Genomic DNA, 18943 nt, shown 5'->3' with positions numbered 1-18943 from the left:
TGGAGAGGGGGAGGTGGGTGGAGTGGGTGGGGGCCACCCAAGGAAGGGTGGATGCTTTGGGACGGCTGGTTTGTTTATTCCAGCGGTCCTACCCTTTCCGACAATCCCAGCCCTCTTGGTGGGGCGCGTCGCTGGGGGTTTGGTGCCAGCTGTGGCGCTGCCAGCCCTGTGGTGTGGGTGCTGACTTCCCTGCCCTGCACAGGTACCCTCTATCCCCCCCAAAGCCCCCACAGGGCCCTAATGGGGAGATGTAGGGTCACTGGGCCTTGTGTGCCAGTGGTACACTGACCCCATCCCGGGCTGACTGGAGACAGCTGTGGCCCTTTCCTACCTTGTTCCTGCCATGGGCACTACCAGGAGCTGGTTTTTGCCCCAGCAGCCCCTGTAGCAGGGAGGCTCCTGGAGGTGGTGGGACCCACTGGGCTGGGCAGGGATCTGATGCTGTCTGTCCCTTGCAGCTGGGATGAGAGCAGCTCCATCAGTAGCGGCCTCAGCGATGCCTCTGACAACCTCAGCTCAGAGGAGTTCAACGCCAGCTCCTCGCTCAACTCCCTGCCCTCCACCCCCACCACCTCACGCAGGAACTCGGCCATAGCGGTAGGTGCCAGCAGCACCCAGACCATTCCTGGCACTGGTTCTGACCTGGTGCCACTGCCTCGGCAGGAAAGAGGGGATGGAGTATGCCAGTTTTGGAAAACAGGCATGGCACAGGGTGTCTGGTGCATCCTTCTCCCAGCTGGCTTTCTGGGGATGGGTTTGGGGTGGGTGCCAGGAGCACCCCTGACTCTGCTCTGCCCACAGCTGCGCACAGACTCGGAGAAGCGCTCGCTGGTGGAGAGTGGGCTGAGCTGGTACGGTGAGGGTGAGGAGAAGGCGCCCAAGAAGCTGGACTACGACAGCAGTAGCCTCAAGATGGAGCATGGCTCCTCCAAGTGGCGGCGGGAGCCCTCGGATGGCGGTGAGGAGGGGCCCAAGGGCGGTGAGCTGAAGAAGCCTGTCAGTCTGGGCACCCCGGGCTCCCTCAAGAAGGGCAAGACCCCTCCAGTGGCTGTGACCTCCCCCATCACTCATACAGCCCAGAGCACCCTCAAAGTGGCAGGTGAGACCCAGTTTGGGCAGGGTCCATCTTCTCCAACAGGGAGAGGGTTAGGTGATGTCTTTGTGCACCTTCCAGAGCACATCAGCCATGGGATGCCCTGTGGCTGTGCTCAGTCCCAGGAGCTGGCCGTGGCTGGAGGGGGGTACAGGGCTGTGTGTCCCTGCAGGCAGGCTGGGGGTCTGTGCCTGCTCCATGGCCTCGAGTCCACATGCCAGGCTGGGGGCTCACTGGGTGCACCAGGGACCTGGCATGTCTCTTCTTCTCCATCACATCCCTGCATCTCTGATGCACATGTCCTGTCTGGGCTAGTTCACTCCCAAATGTCCCCAAAGCCTCCCGGGACACTAACCTGTCCTTCCCTGCCACTAGGCAAGCCCGAGACCAAAGCCACTGACAAGAGCAAGCTGTCTGTGAAGAGCACGGGCCTGCAGCGCTCCTCCTCCGATGCCGGCCGGGACCGCACCGCTGATGCCAAGAAGCCCCCGTCGGGGCTCACGCGCCCCTCGTCCTCCAGCTCCTTTGGCTACAAGAAACCAGCCCCTGCCACCGGCACTGCCACTGTCATGCAGGCTGGGGGCTCAGCCACACTCGGCAAGATCCAGAAGAGCTCTGGCATCCCCGTCAAGCCAGTCAGTGGGAGGAAAACAAGCCTGGATGTCTCCAACGCAGCTGAGCCTGGGTTCCTGGCCCCAGGGGCTCGCACTAACATCCAGTACCGCAGCCTGCCCCGGCCCGCCAAGTCCAGCTCCATGAGCGTGACTGGTGGCCGCAGCGCAGCCCGGCCGGTCAGCAGCAGCATAGACCCCAGCATGCTGAGCACCAAGCAGGGCAGCATCTCGGTGTCACGGCTCAAGGAGCCGTCCAAGATCAGCGCTGGCCGTGGGACACCGGCCCCTGTGAACCAGACGGACCGCGAGAAGGAGAAGGCCAAGGCCAAGGCAGTGGCACTTGACTCTGAGTGCGGGACACTGAAGAGTGTCAGCTCACCTGAGAGCACTCCGAAAGCCCAGGCCAACCTCCCGCCAGTGGCCAAGGTGGCTGAGCTGCCCTCCACACCTCTTAGGTATGGTGCTTCCACACCTGAGGGCAGCAGGTGCCTGGCATGGCTGTGCTCAGCACCAGCACCTGAGTCTCACCTGTTTCCTTACCCATTTTCTCCCCCCAGAACGGCTGCCAAGACCTATGCGAAGCCTCCCACCCTGGCCAACTTGGACAAAGTCAACTCCAACAGCCTAGACTTGCCCTCCTCCAGCGAGCTGCACCCCCCTCACACTGCCAAGCTCCAGGACCTGCACCCAACTGGCGGGCACCTGGCACCCTGCTTCAGCCCCAGCCCTGCCCCCATCCTCAACATTAACTCAGCCAGCTTCTCTCAGGGCCTGGAGCTCATGGGCGGCTTCAGCGTCCCCAAGGAGGGCAGGATGTACCCCAAGCTCTCTGGCCTGCACCGCAGCATGGAGTCCCTGCAGATGCCCATGAGCCTGCCCAGTGCCTTTTCAGGGGGCAGCACCACCACCACCACCCCTGCTGCTGCACCCCCTGCCAGCACGGAGGAGGAGGAGGAGGAGGACGAGGCACGTAAGGCTGGGCGGAGGCGGAAGCCCCCGCCTCACGCATCTGGACAGGTATGGCTGGAGAAAGGGTTGGGTCTCTGGGGCACCTCCATGGGCTCAGATCCACCCCTGCTGTTCTGCCATGACCTTTGCCTGCTTCAGAGCCTCTTCCTGCTACATTTCTGGGGAAAAGCCCCCTGTCTCTGCAGCTCAATCCCCATGGCTTCTTCCCTCATCTCTGCAGGGATGTCATTCAGTTTTTCCTTCCCTTCCAGTGTCAACCGCGACAGGAACACCCTGCCCAAGAAAGGGTTGAGGTAAAAGAGCCCAAATCACTTTTGGATGGTGCTGGGGAGAGAGAGAGGGCATGTGGAGCTTTCCAGGGCAGTGCCCCTGAGCTGAGGAGGCTGGGCTACAGCACACTGGGCAGGATCTGGGGCGGTCCTCATCGATCTCACCGTGTCTGTCTGCGGCTCCTCAGGTACCAGCTGCACTCCCAGGAGGAGGCCAAGGAGCGACGCCACTCGCACGCCATCAGTGGGCTCCCAGAGTCGGACGAGCAGCAGGACCTGCCCTCGCCCCCTGCCCTCCCCATGGCGCTGGTTGGGAAAGGTCCACTCACCAGCATTGGTCAGTGCCCTCCGCTGCCAGTCCCCAGCCCCCTTCCTTCCTTCTGCCTGTGCTCCCCTGGTGCCTCCCTGGGTGCTGCTTTTCTCCTTGCCCACGCTCAACACCCAGCACCTGGTGCTTGTGGTGCTAGGTTGGGACCAGGGACGTCCATCACCTCTGCTTCAGGTCATCTCATCCACCTTTGGGGCTCAGTCTGTGGTCCCTGCTCCTCTGAGTGTGCCCAGTGAGGCAAGGGGTGAGCCCTGCCTTGCACTCACCAGGAGCTGCATGTTCCTGGCAGGTTTGGGGAGTCCAGACGGACAGGTTGGGGCAGCAGGCTGGAGTCCTGCAGCTGCAGGTGATGGTCTCTGGTGTGTGGTGCCCACTTGGCCCTGGAGTGATGGATTTGTTCCTCAGCCCAGTGGTTATCTTGATGCTAGTGTCCAGGTCTTCCCAGCATCAACCTGCCTTTTAGCTTTCCCCCAGCCCCTCCCTACTTTCGGACCACAATCCCTGCTTCCTTGCTGCATTCCAGTTCTTGTGGATCGCTCCCAGCCCTGCTTCCCCATCCCAAGTCCCCAGTGTGACTCTGAGCCCGCTTCCTCCCTGCTTTCTCCTTGCAGTGAGCCCCACTGCCACCGCAGCCCCGCGGATCACCCGCTCCAACAGCATCCCCACCCACGACTCCACCTTCGAGCTGTACAGCACCTCCCAGATGGGCAGCACCCTCTCCCTGGCCGACAAGCCCAAAGGCATGATCCGCTCGGGCTCTTTCCGGGACCCTGTGGACGATGGTGAGAGTGTGCTACGCTCCTGCCCAGGCAGAGGAGGCTCCAAGGGTGCTGGGGGGCTCCCTGCACACTTGTCTCTTCCTACTGGTGCTACAGCACTATCGGATGAGTCAGTGCATCCCATCCTTGACATCAGAGAAGGGATAGCAGTCCTGAGTGGCCTGGTGGACTCCTCTGTGCTGGCATCTGCCCCGGGCCACAGCCCACTCTGACCCCCCTGGGTGTCCAGTGTCCCTGGGTTGGCCCCAGGGTGCTGTGGCACTGGGGAGGAGGGAACCCAAGCAGCCAGGGAGGGTGGCAGAGCCCCCGAGATCAGTCAGAGAGGAGGGTACAGGTGGAGGGTGGTGTTCCCTGCCACGTGCCCAGGGAGTTCAGCAGCCACGCACCAAGAAATGGACAATGCTGAGCAGCTGCTGTCCTACCCTGTGCCTTCCCCAGGCCTCTCAGAGCCCCCCACCACTGAGAGCACTGTCCCCTGCGCCCTGCTGTGCCCTGACCTGCGGCCCCTGGGGTGCCACTGTCCAAGGCACCCTGACACCCTGGATTTTCCTCTGTTGCAGTTCACGGATCGGTGCTGTCCCTGGCCTCCAGCGCATCCTCCACTTACTCCTCCGTAAGAGCTGCCTCTGTGCTGCGCTGCTTTGTGCATGGCTGGGGGGTGTGGGTGGGATCGGGGGGGGCTCTGTGCATGCCTCTGCCTGATGCTGAGCCTGTCTGTGCCTCACTGCCCCCCTGACTGCCTGCCTCTGTCTGCCTCTCTCTGCTCTCATGCTGCCAGGCTGAGGAGAAGATGCAGTCTGAGGTGAGCCCGCACCCTCTGCTCGTGCCCACTCCTACCCCCGGTGAGGGCAAGCACCCAGCCCCCCTCATCCCTCCACTCTCTCCCCACAGCAAATCCGGAAGCTGCGCCGTGAGCTGGAGTCCTCGCAGGAGAAGGTGGCCACACTGACGTCCCAGCTGTCTGCTAACGTGAGTCCCCATGGGAGCCGCTGCAGGACGCAAACACTGTCCCTGCAGGGCACAGGGCGTGTGCAGGATGTGCCCGTGGGAGCCCTGATTTCCCCCTTCAGCCTCTTGTATCCCACACCTGGCAGTGGGTGCTGACCCAGCTGTGGGTGTTGACCCCAGTGTGGTGTTCACCCGTTTCTCCACTTCTCCCAGGCCAACCTGGTAGCAGCCTTTGAGCAGAGCCTGGTTAGCATGACATCCCGCCTGCGGCACCTGGCTGAGACTGCTGAGGAGAAGGTGAGTGCTGTCGGGGTGCTGAGCAGGCACTGGTGGGGCTCATGGGGTGGGGGGTGCTGGACTTGGGTGATGCTACAGCAATGTCTGTCCCAAGGGTGCTCTTGGGGTGGGCCCTGCACCTTTGGGATGCACTCCATGGCTCCCGGCTCTGTTCTCCCAGGACACGGAGCTGTTGGACCTGCGAGAGACCATTGACTTCCTGAAGAAGAAGAACTCGGAGGCCCAAGCTGTGATCCAGGGTGCCCTGAATGGCACTGATGTCACCCCCAAAGGTAAGGCATGATGCTGCAGCTCCCCACACAGGGATGCAGCCCTTCCTGAGCTGGGCTGCTCCTGCTGGGGCTGGCGCAGGGCCCCAGGGCACACTCGCTCATAGGGGGAGCTCCCATGGCAGCAGGGTTCCCTGGGCAGCAGCTCTTTCACACATGAGACCCCTGAGCATCTGAAGCCAGGGTTGGACAGCCAGAGCTGTCACCACAGCAGGTCTTGATGCTCGTGTGTAGGAGAATGAGGTGGTCATCCTCCCCGGGACACGTCCTCACCAGGCCCTTTGCTGACTGCCAGTTTTGGCTGCTGATCTTGCTTTTGTTCCCATAAATGCTGTTTCAGGCCCGAAACCCCAGTGTGGGTGCAAGGTGCTGGCAGGGAGGTTGACTGGGACAGCAGCAGGATGATGTGTGCTCTGGGCATCTCTCTGAGGTTTGAGGCAGTGCCCATATGGTGTCTGAGCCCCACGTCATCATTACAAACAGAGCTCAGAAGGTGTTGGGTGGGAGGAGGGACGGGGTGCAGGGAGGGGAGTGCAGGATGCTCTGGTACTGGGACAGTTGCAGGTAGCTGATCCCTCCTTTCCCAATCTCTCCTGCTTCCCTGGCTGACCCCAGAGCTGCGCATCAAGCGGCAGAACTCCTCTGACAGCATCTCCAGTCTCAACAGCATCACCAGCCACTCCAGCATCGGCAGCAGCAAGGATGCCGACGCCAAGAAGAAGAAGAAGAAGAGCTGGGTGGGTTGGATGGGGCGTTTGACGTGAGGCGTGGGGCTTGGGGAGCCACTGGCAGGGGCTCGGGGTCAGCCCCACAAACCAGCTCCTCTCAGTCTACCTTGGCCTCATGGTGTTGGTCTCCTTTGTCCCCTGGGGACAGCAGTGATGAGGAGTGTGTAGCCACCATGGACACATTGGCTGGGACTTCTCCTGTCCCTCTGGGAGTTTCCCAGCCCTGGCTCTGCATGCCTGCTTCCTTGTGTTTTCCCCTGTCACCCTCCTGCCTGCAGGCTCTGGCAGTGTGGGGGGCTGTACACCTCAGCCAGGCAGCCCCTTCCCAGCACCAGGCAGCTCTGGATGTGTGATTAAGTCTTGCTTTGTTTTGTTTCTCTCCCCCTATGCTGACCTCAACCCTTTTTTTCCAGGTTTATGAGGTAAGTCCCATGCCGTCCCCTCCACCACATGCTGTGCCCGGCCAGGGCCCTTGCTCCATTTCATGGGATGGTGCTCATACACTCCCCATCCCATCCATCCCACTGGCCCTAACCTCAGCACAGGCCATCCTGGATCCCCAGCCAGGTTGTGCCCACCTTGGTTGCTTCCTTGGATGCTAAGGCGAAACAGGCACCCACAAGAAGGGTTTTAACTGCCCAGAGGCAGCAGGAAGGGCTCGGTTGGGACCTGTCCCCTGGATTAGAACAATCCCCTTCTTGCCCAGGGAAGGCAGGTGCTCTCCTGACTCCCTGTAACTGGATATTTTGGGATGGGGATCCCCCTGCAGCCCTGCCTGTGGCACTGGGGGCACTGCCCATCTCTGCATCTCCAGGGCTGCCTGATGTGGCCCCAAGTGCCTCTGTCCCTTCCAGTACCCATGTGGGTCCCAGCACTCCCCTGCTCCCACCACCAGCAGAGCTGGATACCCGCTTTTTTTTACACTGAAATGCAACAATTTTGATTTTTGGGACACCCCAGAGCAGCCTGCCAGGTGCCTGTGGGGATTGGGATGGATCCTGTGTGTTCTCCATCCCTTCCTCCTCCCATCTCCCCTCAGAGCAGGCCCTGGTGCTCACAGTGTGAGCTTGGGATGCCTGTCCTAGTGCTCTTCCACAGGCTGATGGAACCCAGATCCAGTTTGGTCCCTGTGCAATGTCCATTGTCCTCCCTGGCCTCAGCCCACCTCTCACCCACCCTCTGCTCTGTGTGTGCTGTGTGCATGCTGCATGCCCAGCCGGGACCCCCACGGAGGGCTGGCTGCCCTGGCTGCCCCTCTGCTCTTCCAGCAGGGCCCATGTGGCAGAGGGAGGTGTGGGGCAGGACCCAGCTCTGCAGTGGCTGGAGCGAGGGACGTCCCCCTAAACACTGCTTGCTGGGATGACTCTGGTGGGGTGAATGTGAGCATGGATCAGCCTGTTCCAATGAACTAGGGTGCTGGTGCTGTGCCTGGACATTCCAGTGTAGGTGCTGGTGGGGAGCAGGGTCAGGAGATGTTATGACCAGGATGTGGGTCCCGCTCTTTGGGTCTCTGATGCCATTCAGGCTGGGGTGAGTGTTCCCCAAAGGGCTGTGCACCCCATCCTTCTACTGTGCCAGCAGAGTAGGGTTGGGCTGGAGCCCAGCATGGTGGTGGGGCACAGTGCTGCCTCGGTGGTGGGTATGGTGGCACTGGTCCCAGCTCAGACTGTGGGTTCTGGGCAGATGGGGCAGAACCAGGCCAGGTCTCTGCCTGCGAGGCTGGACTGTCAGGCTGTCTCTAACAAGAACATTTCCCTCTCCTGTAGCTACGCAGCTCCTTCAACAAGGCTTTCAGCATCAAAAAAGGCCCCAAATCGGCCTCATCCTACTCAGACATCGAGGAGATTGCCACGCCAGACTCGTCGGCCCCCTCCTCCCCCAAGCTGCAGCATGGCTCTACAGAGACTGCCTCGCCCTCCATCAAATCCTCCACCTCCTCCTCTGTGGGCATTGATACAACTGAGTATGTGGGGCCAGGGAGAGCCAGTCGTGGGGGCTGCAGGCTCCTGCCCTGGACATGTGCAAGATGTGGTGTTTCTCTTGGCCCAGGCTCTTCCAGGCCCACAATGAGGGCGAGCCGGAGAAGAAGGAGGTGTCTGAGCTGCGGTCAGAGCTGTGGGAGAAGGAGATGAAGCTGACAGACATCCGCCTGGAAGCCCTCAACTCGGCCCACCAGCTGGAGCAGCTGCGAGAGACCATGCACAACATGCAGGTGAGGACCCTGCCAGGAGCCTGGCTGCTCTCAGTACCTGGATGCCCACAGTCCCTGCGCCCCCACAGCCATGCTGCCCCCCAGGGTGCTGCTGGCATCCAGCTCCTCACCCTGTGTCCTACCTGCTTCTCCCACAGCTGGAGGTGGATCTCCTGAAGGCCGAGAACGACCGTCTCAAGGTGGCCCCGGGGCCCTCAGCAGTGCCAGGCTCTGTTCCCAGCCATATCACAAGCACATCAACCTCCTCTTCACCGCGGCGCTCCCTGGGTCTCACCCTTGGCCATGCCTTCAGCCCCAGCCTGGCTGATGCAGGTAGGGGTGACAGAGCTGCTGGCAGACAGGGAAGGGCTGGGACAGGGAGGTGTGTGTGGTGGGAATGTGCCACTGCTCACCTGGAGTGTGCAGGGGATCTGTTGTGCTGCTGATGCCACCATTGGCCACAGCAGGATTTGACTCTGGCTGGCAATGGCCAGGCTCGGTGGCTGGGCTCTCCTTGCTGGCACAGCCTCACTGCTCTGTCCCCAGACGTGTCCCCCATGGACGCTGTCAGCGCTGGCACCCAGAAGGACGAGCTGACGCTGCGGATTGTGGTGCGCATGCCACCCCAACACATCATCAAGGGGGTAAGTGTGGGCTCTGTGGGGACCCTGACCTGTCCCTGTGTCATGGCTCTGGCCAAGGGCCCTCTTGGGTGCTCCAATGCTGCATACCTCTGCTTTGGCTCCTAGGACCTCAAGCAGCAGGAGTTTTTCCTGGGCTGGACCAAGGTGAGCGGGAAGGTGGACTGGAAGATGCTGGATGAGGCTGTCTGCCAGGTCTTCAAGGTAGGAGCATGAAGAGCCCTCTTGGAGAGCCATCCTTTGATACTGCTCCACCATGCCTGATGTTCCCTGGCCCAGGTCCTTCTCAGCTGTCTTGGAGCTAGCTGCTCTCTGACAGCCCTCAGGGGCACTGACAGCTCTGTCCTTCTCCACATAGGATTACATCACCAAGATGGATCCTGCATCCACGCTGGGGCTCAGCACCGAGTCTGTCTATGGTTACAGCATCAGCCACATCAAGCGGGTGCTGGACACGGAGCCGCCAGAGCTGCCACTGTGCCGCCGGGGCCTGACCAGCGTCGTGGTGACACTCAAAGGTCAGTGTGGCAGAGGGGCTCTGTTGCTGTGCCATGTCCGTGCTCTCTCACGGTGTCACAGGGTGTGAGCAGGACCCTCAGCCCTCCCCTGCCTGCAGGCTTGAAGGAGAAGTGTGTGGACAGCCTGGTGTTCGAGACACTTATCCCCAAGCCCATGATGCAGCACTACATCAGCCTCCTGCTGAAGCACCGCCGCCTCATCCTCTCGGGACCCAGTGGCACCGGCAAGACCTACCTGACCAACCGCCTGGCTGAGTACCTGGTGGAGCGCTCGGGTCGGGATGTCACCGAGGGCATCGTCAGCACCTTCAACATGCACCAGCAGTCCTGCAAGGTGAGGGCAGCAGTGTCCCTGTCCACGCTGCTGCCGTGGTCCCTGTGGCCATCATGCCGTGGCCCCACACCTGACACCGGCCCCATTCATTGCAGGACCTGCAGCTGTACCTGTCCAACCTGGCCAACCAGATCGACCGGGAGACAGGCACGGCGGATGTGCCGCTGGTGATCCTCCTGGACGACCTCAGCGAGGCGGGCTCCATCAGCGAGCTGGTCAACGGCGCACTCACCTGCAAGTACCACAAATGGTGAGAGCCCCCTGCACCCTTCCAGCGCAGCCCCCCAGGCACACACGTGCTCCCCGCTGCTCCTGGTGACATCCCTGGGCTGTGGGAATGAGACTGCACGTGTCTGCTGTGTCCAGATCAGCTCTGCCACGGGCAGGGGTGACATGGAGGCTTTTTCTCATGGATTTTGTCTATCACTCACTCAGCCCATACATCATCGGGACCACCAACCAGCCTGTGAAGATGACCCCCAACCACGGCCTCCATCTCAGCTTCAGGTGGGAATTGTACATCCCTGGTGACCAACCCTGTGGAGTTGTGGAGGACAGAAGCCGTTACTGACCACTGGGCAGTTCTGGGGTCACATCTTCTGTCTGGGGGCCATTATGAGGACTGAGCCCCAGGCCTGTCCCTGCCACCCCAGCAGGCCCTGAATCCCCAGCCTCGGGCGCATGCAGGGTTAGGGGTGTGAGGACATCCCCTGATGGTGCTGGGGAGTAGGGCAGCTTGCATGGAGACCCAGCCCTGACCACCCAAGTCCTTCCCCCAGGATGCTGACCTTCTCCAACAATGTGGAGCCAGCCAACGGCTTCCTGGTGCGCTACCTGCGGCGGAAGCTGCTGGAGTCAGACACAGACATCAACGCCAACAAGGAGGAGCTGCTGCGGGTGCTGGACTGGGTGCCCAAACTCTGGTACCACTTGCACACCTTCCTGGAGAAACACAGCACGTCTGATTTCCTCATTGGTATGGCCTTGCCTCATCTCCCTCCTTTGCCATGCACCGTGGGGAGCCCCCAGGGACTGGGGCCAAACCCTCCCAGGGGAGCTTGGGGGTCTGATGTGCTTCCCTGTGTCCCCCAATCCCACACAACCACAGCTGGTGGGTGATGCACACCAGCATTGCTCTTCTCTGAGTGGCCTTTGTTCCTGTGGGAGCTGTCACTGAGGTGTTAGCCAGGGCTGCCTGTTCTCCCACCACCCTGGGAGCAGAGGAGCATGGAGGAACTATGTTATTCTGGGTGGATCTCCCATGCCTCACCATGCTTTTGGGGATAGATTGAACTTGGAAACACCATTCCTTGCCTGGGAGATATCTGCCCACTGTGTCAGGTGGATGCTGCCCAGACACTGCTCCCAGGGCACCCTGCCAGCCAAGGTGTGCCCACCTTGGTGCTGTGAGCCATGGGGCCAGTGACTGGAGCAGGGAGACCCAGCTCTCATTTCCACTGTCTGCCTTCTCCCTGCAGGTCCCTGCTTCTTTCTGTCCTGCCCCATTGGAATTGAGGATTTCCGGACCTGGTTCATCGACCTGTGGAACAATTCCATCATCCCTTACCTGCAGGAGGGGGCAAAAGATGGCCTCAAGGTACCCAGTGCTGCTGGCACATGGGAACACAAACCAGTGCAGGGACATGCTGGTGCAGCCATGATGGGGAAAGGGGAGGTACTGGGATTGTGGGTGCAGATGACATCTCTGTCAGTCCCTGCTGTGTGGCTGCTGTGGGACATGGCACTGTCCTGGGGGGCTCGGGGTGCCACATCATTGGCTCTGGCATGTGCTGAGAAGTCAGCTACGACTTGCTCCCTGCCACAGGTTCATGGGCAGAAGGCGGCCTGGGAGGACCCCGTGGAGTGGGTGCGGGACACCCTGCCCTGGCCGTCAGCACAGCAGGACCAGTCCAAGCTGTACCACCTGCCCCCCCCCACCATCGGGCCCCACAGCGCCGTGTCCCCCCCTGAGGAGCGCACGGTCAAGGACACGACGCCCAGCTCCCTGGACTCGGACCCACTGGTATGCTGGGCACTGTGGGTGGGCTTGGAGGGGCTGGTGGAGGGGACAGAGCAGGGTGGAGCTTTGCTTTCTCAGTTAATTTTCAGTGTAAAAAGCCCGGTCTAGGGATGCAGAAGCACTTTGTGCTCCCAGGAGGAGCAGTGTGTGCAGGGTGGTGGTACTGGCAGGTGGGCTGCACACCAGGGCACGTAGTGATGTGCCAGTGAATGGGCATGTTGTGACACTCCACAAGGCATTGTGTCCACGTGCAGAGCCACACACAGGCACACATATACGTCCTGGCATGTCACCCGGAGAGGCTGCTGGCTGACTGGCTGCCGCAGGTGATGCCTGGTGGTGATGCTGTGGCACACTGAGCCTGGAGCGTCCCAGCCAGGATCCTGGTGCAAGGGAGGGATTTTGCAGCATCCTGGGATTTGCTTTACCCTTTAAGGAGCTTCCCAGGATGGGTGCTTTGTCCAGGACGGCAAGGAGGGCCAAGTGGCTTTCCCAGGCACCCGTGGGCCTCCCATCCCCTTCATGCTCATGCCACACTCCTGTCCCCACAGATGGCCATGCTGCTCAAGCTCCAGGAAGCCGCCAACTACATCGAGTCTCCAGACCGTGAGACCATGGTGGACCCTGACCTGCAGTCGACTCTGTGAGGCCCGGACATGCCAGCCCAGGCAGAGGGGAGCTGCCACCCACTGCTCCTGCTGGGCTGCTCTTCTTTTCCTTTGGCATCAAGGAGCGCGGGGCTGGCGAGCGAGCAGAAAGGAGCAGGGCTCCGGTGTGTCCTGGCAGAGCGTGGGGAAACTCGGCTCATCCACGGGAGAGCACGAGGTGCCATCTCCCCTCCCGACTCTGGGGGTAGGAGAATCCTGGTTTCTCTTCATGGTTTTTTCTGTCTCTGTTATAAACTCTCGGGCTTTGGGACCAAGGTGACCGCTGCGGCCGAGCCCCTGCTCCTGGGAGCCGCAGGAAGGCCCCGAGTGGGGCAGGGACCCTGCAGGAGCCACCTGGGCTGAAGCTGGGGGGCACAGGAGGAGTGTGTGGCTGCAGGATGAGAGCGCAGGCACGAGGGGCTCTGGCTCCCTCTGCACCCACTGGGCAAAGCCAAGGGAGCCGCCGCTGCGGGAGCTCCTGCCTCACGCCGGCCGAGGGGAGTGCGGCTCTCACTGCTGCCTGTACGCTCCCCGTTTCACCCACATGGCAGCCCCTGCGCCCAGGACAGCCCAATAAACCGTGCTTCGGTTATTTTATTTTGTTTCCCCCTTCCCCTTTTCCTTTGGCCAAGTCCAGACTTTGCTTTGGTCCCTTTTTTGTTCTGGTTCTTCGCTCTCCTGGCCTGGAGCTTGTGGCCTGGTGCCCTCCGCTTCCCTGGCAGCAGCGCCCTTCCCCTTTGGTTTCTTTTGCAGCTGTTGGTTTCACCACTCAAACCACCTCTGTTACAAAACTGGTGCTCACTGGATGATCTCCAGTCCCCGAACCCACCTCCTGGGGCCACACAGCTTGGCTGAGGTGGGACTTGGAGGCTGGTGGCAGTGGGATGCTCCCAGAGCAGCCCCTCACTGGGCCACTCCCCTCTCCCCAAAAGCACAGGACAAGGAGGCAGAGTTTCTGCCAGGGGCATCTCCTCCCTGAGGTACCAGGGCAGGGGGAGGCTGCTGCTGCCCTATCCCTGGGCACCTGGATGCCATCCCTGTCCCCTTAGTGCTGAGGAGCACAACCTGCCCCCCATCCCCTCGGTGCTGCCAGGCCTGGGGGTGTGGATTGATGAGCCTGGGGTTGCTGCCTCTGCTGCCTGCTCCTCCCAGCCCTGTGCCCTCCTGCAGCCTGGCAGGGTCCTGCTGTGCCCCATGTTGGTGCTCTGGGGACACCTGGGACTGCCATGTGTCCCTCTGGCCTTACCCAGCAGTGTCACAGGCTAGGCTGCTGCATGGAGTGGGTCAGCCCTGGTGCTGCTGTGGTGCCTTAATCCCTGGCCATGCGGAAAAGGGGCACGTGGAGCTTGGGATAGTGCTGTCACAGCCTGCTCCAGCTCCAGTGTCCTCTGTCCCCACAACCAGCTTGGCTAGGATGGGACAGGGGTGCTGGCACTCACCAAGCTGCTGGCTTGTCCCCAGCCATGGTGTGGGGTGCCCTGCAGATCAGCATCCCCCTCCTGTGCCCACCTAGCCTATGGGGGCCTCCTCCTTCCCTCCAGCTCAGCCCCCACCATCAGCCGGGGCCCTGGAGAGACATTTGGGGAAAGGTGACCCCAGGGCCAGGTCTACCAAGCCCACCCAGTCCTCAGACCCTGCCAGGCTGGGGACTGGGCAACCTCAGCCCCCTGTGCCGTGGCTGGTGGGGCCTTCAGGGACGCCTCACACCCCTCTGGAACGGCCGCCTCCCGCAGTGCCGTCAGAGGCAGCCACCACCTCTGCCCTCGGTGCTCTCGGGGCTCTTGGCCGGTGCTTTCCACCTCGCTGCCCCATGGTGCTCACTCCTCCGTCTGTCCGACAGCCTCCCGCTGCCGCCGGGCCGGCCAGCCCGGCCCCTTCCCACGGGGATCTCCCGGGATCCCCTCCCCACGCTGGCTTGGGCATTAGGGCTTTCTGTTTGCCTTCTCTTGTGTTGCCGCTGTCGGCCGAGGACTCACTGTACATAGATCTGTCGTGGAACGCCCTGTGTGGGTTGGGGGGGGCCCGGCCCTGCGCCTCGTCCCTGGTTTTGGGTTTCTTTTGTACTCTGTGATGACTGTGCTGTGCTGACTTCTTTTCTGATTGTACGAGACACTGGCTCAGCAGCTGCTCGAGGCCGGCAGTGGGGACCTGTCTGTCCCCTCCAACCCCTCCCGCCCTCCTCAGGGCTCTGGTGCCCGGGGTGGGAAGGAAAAGATGCACCTTTGGGGGCTGCCCAGGTGCCCTGAGGAGTCCCATGGCAGGAGGGGCAGCCTCGCCTGGGCTTGCTTTCTTTTCTGACACCCCCAGGGAGCCACCAAAACATTGACTAGACTGTCCTCCCCCCAGCTGCTCGTTGTCCCCCAGCCTGTGTCCTGCAGGTTTGCCCTGTCCCTCCCCAGGTCAGGGCTGCCCCTGATCCTGTCACCTCAGCCTGGGCAGTTGGAGGTGAGTGGCAAGTGGGAGTGTGATCCAGGAGGAGTCTCCAAGGGAAGGGAAGCAGGTGGGCCCTGGGATGGGCATGGGCTGGGGAAACCAGGTCCTGATGGATTCCTCCTGGCTTACACCAAGCACCTCGTTTCCCCAAGCCTGGCATCTGTCTGGGGACCATCCCCTGGCTGTGGGCTGAGCCCCTCTGTCCCCAGGGAATTGTCCAAGGATTGCACTAACTCGTCCCCCTGCCACCTCCAAGGGTGTCCATCACCCTTAAAGGAGCTTGTCACCCCCCAAGGGTGCCCGTTGTTCCCAAAGGTGGTACCTGCTGCCCCCAGTGGTGCCTGTCACCCCCAAGGGAGCTGGTCACCCCCAAAGGTGCCTGTTGTCCCCAAAGATGCCTGCTGCCCCCAGGGGTGCCCATCACCCCCCAAGGGTGCCTGCCACCTGCAAAGCTGCAGGTTGCCCCCAAAGTTGCCCGTCACCCCCCAAGGGTACCTCTCACCTCCAAAGGTGCCAGTTGCCCCCAAAGGTGCCCGTGGCCCCTGGGAGCCCCCCTGAGGGGCTGGAGGTGGGTGACACCAGCACCTCACCCTCCTGCCCCCTCGAGCTGCTGCTGCCCAGTGGCCTGAACCTTACAATTTTAGCTTTTTTCTATTAAACACAAACAACCTTTTTTTAATTAAATAAAAGATAAAATGGACAAATTCCTGTTTTAGATGATCTGTGTAATTGACTGGGTTTTGTGTTTCTTAACTGCATGATATTCCTGCCAAGGGGTTTTATAGCACTTTTTAAATTTCTCTTTAAGATTTTGGTCCAGATTTCTACTGCTGTTGCCTGTCTGTCTTTGCTTTTTCCTTGCACCCTCCACGTTTGTAAACTCGCTCCATTTTATACCTGATGTTGAGACCCAGCCCCACATTGTACATAGCTGCGGGAACAATCATAGGGAACAAACAAACACCATCTGGACTCTTTCCACGATTAGTTGTTTTTACTTCAAAGAAATTTTAAAAGAAGCATAAAAGGAAGCCAGGAAGAGGCTTGAGGATATTCCGAAAAGACAGAAACAATTCCAGCCCTGCACCAAGTCAGCTCCTGCTGCCCACGCTGCCCGCACCAACTGGCATGTCTCTTCTCGGTCATCTGTCTTAACACCATTGGATTCAATAAAGTGATCTCATGTACCCCTGGCTCCTGGTCCTGTGTCCATGGGTCTGTCCCTGTGCGGGAGAGGGGAGGGCAGTTGTGCCACTGCATATCATGGAATGTTTGGGTGAGAAGGGACCTTAAAGCTCATCTCATTACACCCTCCTGCCCTGGGGAGGGGACAATTTCCACTATCCCAGGTTGCTCCAAGTCCCATCCAACCTGGCCTTGGACACTTCCAGGGATGGGGCAGCCACAGCTACTCTGGGCAACCTGTGCCAGGGCCTTACCACCCTCACAGGAAAAGATATTAAATGGAATATTCTTCCCAGTATCCCATCTAACACTGCCTTCTGGCAGTGGGAAGCCATTCCCCCTTGTCCTGTCACTCCATCCCTTGTCCAAATCCATCTCCATCTCTCTACAGGCACTGGAAGGGACTCTAAGGTCTCCCTGGAGCCTTTTCCTCACCAGGCTGAACACCCCCAGCTTTCCCATAGCAGAGGAGCTCTGCCATGTCTTCATAGCAGAGGGGCTCCAGCCCTTGGAGCATCTCCCCCTGTCCTCGGTAGTCACCTTCCTGCAAAATCTGGGAAGTGGGGCTTGGTAGAAATGCTCCTGGGTTGAAACTTTGGCTGTTTGGCAGGATGCTGGGAGCAGTTTTAGGCATTGGGGACCCCTCTCCCAAGGTCACACTCCTGTGAAGTCTGGGGTGGGCAGAAATGCTCCTGGTTTGGAATCCTGGCAGTTCTTCAGGACGTGGAAAGCAGAAGGTCCCTCTCCTGGGACAGGAGGGACAGGCTGTACTTGGGATAAGTAGGGGTTGAAGAAGGGCTCGAGGTGGGTGGGCATCCCCTGGGCGCCTTTTGCCTCACCAGGTCTGATCCCCATGAAAGAATACAGCGGTGACAGATGCCACATCAGCACAGGGACAGAGGTAGGACAGCGTCCCTTGTGCAGTGACAGTTCCCCTGCCTTGCAGCAGGGCACATGGGGAGGATGAAGGGGGCAGGGAGAGCCCGGTCTTCCCGCGGCATCTCCAAATTTGTTCTCCCCTCCGGAGAGCGATGCTGGAGCGGGGACAGATGCTTCAAGAGCCGTTAATTAATGACAGGGTGGTGAGCTGTAAGAAGCTGCAGTGGCGGATCCAGGGCCAGGAGAGGGCTCTTCCCATCGGCTGCTGCTTCTTCCGCAGGGCGAGTTCACGCGAGTTCGTTACGGTGCGATCCCGAACGCGGAGAGCAGAACTGGTTTTGGGGCGCCCCGGCCCCTCATCCGCAGAGACGTGCCCTGTGCGTGCATCCCAACCTGTGCTGGCTCCGGGCCCTGTGCGGCCAGCAGAGCAGGCAGGAGAAGAGAGCAGGCAGGAGAGGAGGCAGGAGAGCAGCAGAAGGGTCCCACTCTTCGCGACTTCACGGGAATTGCCGCGGCGCAGAGCCAGTGAGCCAGAGGAATCTGTCCCCAGGCATGGGGGAGGATGATGATGATACTTCAATTCCAGACACACCTGCATTTGGGAAAACTCAGCCACGTGTTTCAAGGGTGATGGGCAGGGGAGGGGCCCTTTGTTTTGGCAACCAGCACTCATGGGTGGTGTAGTGGGGATGTGATCCCCATGCAAGTCCCTTCCCTTCTCAGTATCTACTGGGAGCTCGTGGGTGTCTCTGTGATTTGGGGGGGGGGTTGCTGGCAGGGCTGTGAGGGCTGAGAAGGGGAGTTGCAGGGCACAGGGATCCCAGCAGCACCTGGACATGTTTGGTGCATCCAACGTGAACATACAGCAACCAGCGTTCAGTAGCACCTGCCAGGTACTGACTGTGTGTGTGACAGGGCCAGGTGTGCAGCCACAGCCACTGGGCACCTCATCCCTTGGGCACAGCATCCCTTGGGCACAGCATCCTTTGGGCACAGCTCCCGGCATGTGCAGCAGCACCCAGGGGCTACTGATGGGGCAAACTACCCCACCGCTGCCCTCCTCTCCCCACCTCGGCTGCTTGCTGGAATTCCATCAGCTTTTTCCTGCTGTTTTGGCCCCTAAGCTGGGTTACCAGGAATCCTCTGGATGTGGGGGAGGCACGGTGAGGGTGCCACCATCACCCCTCCCTCCTGTGGCCACAGCAGGGACCTGATTGGGGTGGCATGTCCCTGTGGTGACCATGGCAGTGGTGGGTGACCAGTGGGTGGTGATCAGGGCAAGGTCACTGGTGAGAGGGGACCAGTGTGGTGTGACCAGTGTGAGGTGACTGGTGTGAAGTGATTGATAAGGGGTGCCCAGTGTGAGGTGGCAGGTGTGAGGTCACCCCAGTGAGTGGTGTTCGGTGCTGGTGCCCAGTATTAGTGCCTGGTATGAGGTGTCTGACCTGAGGTGCCTGATGTGAAGTGCCCTGGTGTGGTGCTGCTGCCCCGTGTGACCTGACCCCAGTGAGGGATGCCCGGTGTCTTATGTGCAGTGCTGGTGCACAGTGTGAGGTGTCCCCGAGGAAGGGTGCCCGCTGCCTGTGTATGGTGTGAGGTGCCAAGTGGCAGTCCCCGGTGTCAGGACCTGATGTCGGTGCTGGTGCTGCGTGTGAGGTGACCTCGATAAGGTGTGCCCGGTGCTGAGTGACTCCAGTGAGGAGTGCCCGGTGCGAGGTGCCTGCTGTCGGTGCCCGCTGTTGGCGCCTGGTATGAGGTGCCCGGTGGGAGGTGACCCCGATGGGAAGGTACCCGGTGCCGG

General features: G+C 60.8%; 1 protein-coding gene across 1 annotated transcript in view; it reads left to right on the top strand.

Annotated features, from left to right (window-relative positions):
* NAV1 (neuron navigator 1) overlaps positions 1–15628 on the top strand; it is a 57004-nt gene extending 41376 nt beyond the window's left edge. The window contains 27 exon segments of the mRNA XM_029962558.1: positions 459–597; positions 802–1099; positions 1469–2162; positions 2265–2682; positions 2684–2724; positions 2928–2969; positions 3134–3282; positions 3885–4055; positions 4613–4665; positions 4831–4854; positions 4944–5021; positions 5214–5297; positions 5458–5569; positions 6182–6303; positions 8061–8257; positions 8344–8506; positions 8644–8818; positions 9032–9129; positions 9235–9330; positions 9485–9644; positions 9743–9978; positions 10074–10228; positions 10414–10485; positions 10758–10954; positions 11457–11575; positions 11804–12001; positions 12550–15628. Of these exon segments, the coding sequence (XP_029818418.1) occupies positions 459–597; positions 802–1099; positions 1469–2162; positions 2265–2682; positions 2684–2724; positions 2928–2969; positions 3134–3282; positions 3885–4055; positions 4613–4665; positions 4831–4854; positions 4944–5021; positions 5214–5297; positions 5458–5569; positions 6182–6303; positions 8061–8257; positions 8344–8506; positions 8644–8818; positions 9032–9129; positions 9235–9330; positions 9485–9644; positions 9743–9978; positions 10074–10228; positions 10414–10485; positions 10758–10954; positions 11457–11575; positions 11804–12001; positions 12550–12645 (4387 nt within the window). The 3' untranslated portion in view covers positions 12646–15628.
* Positions 15629–18943: the final 3315 nt, after the last annotated feature.

This window comes from Manacus vitellinus, unplaced genomic scaffold, assembly GCF_001715985.3.
Source record: "Manacus vitellinus isolate BGI_N305 unplaced genomic scaffold, ASM171598v3 scaffold_47_pilon, whole genome shotgun sequence".
Lineage (NCBI taxonomy): Eukaryota > Metazoa > Chordata > Aves > Passeriformes > Pipridae > Manacus > Manacus vitellinus.
This window is presented reverse-complemented; position numbering and strand designations above follow the sequence as displayed.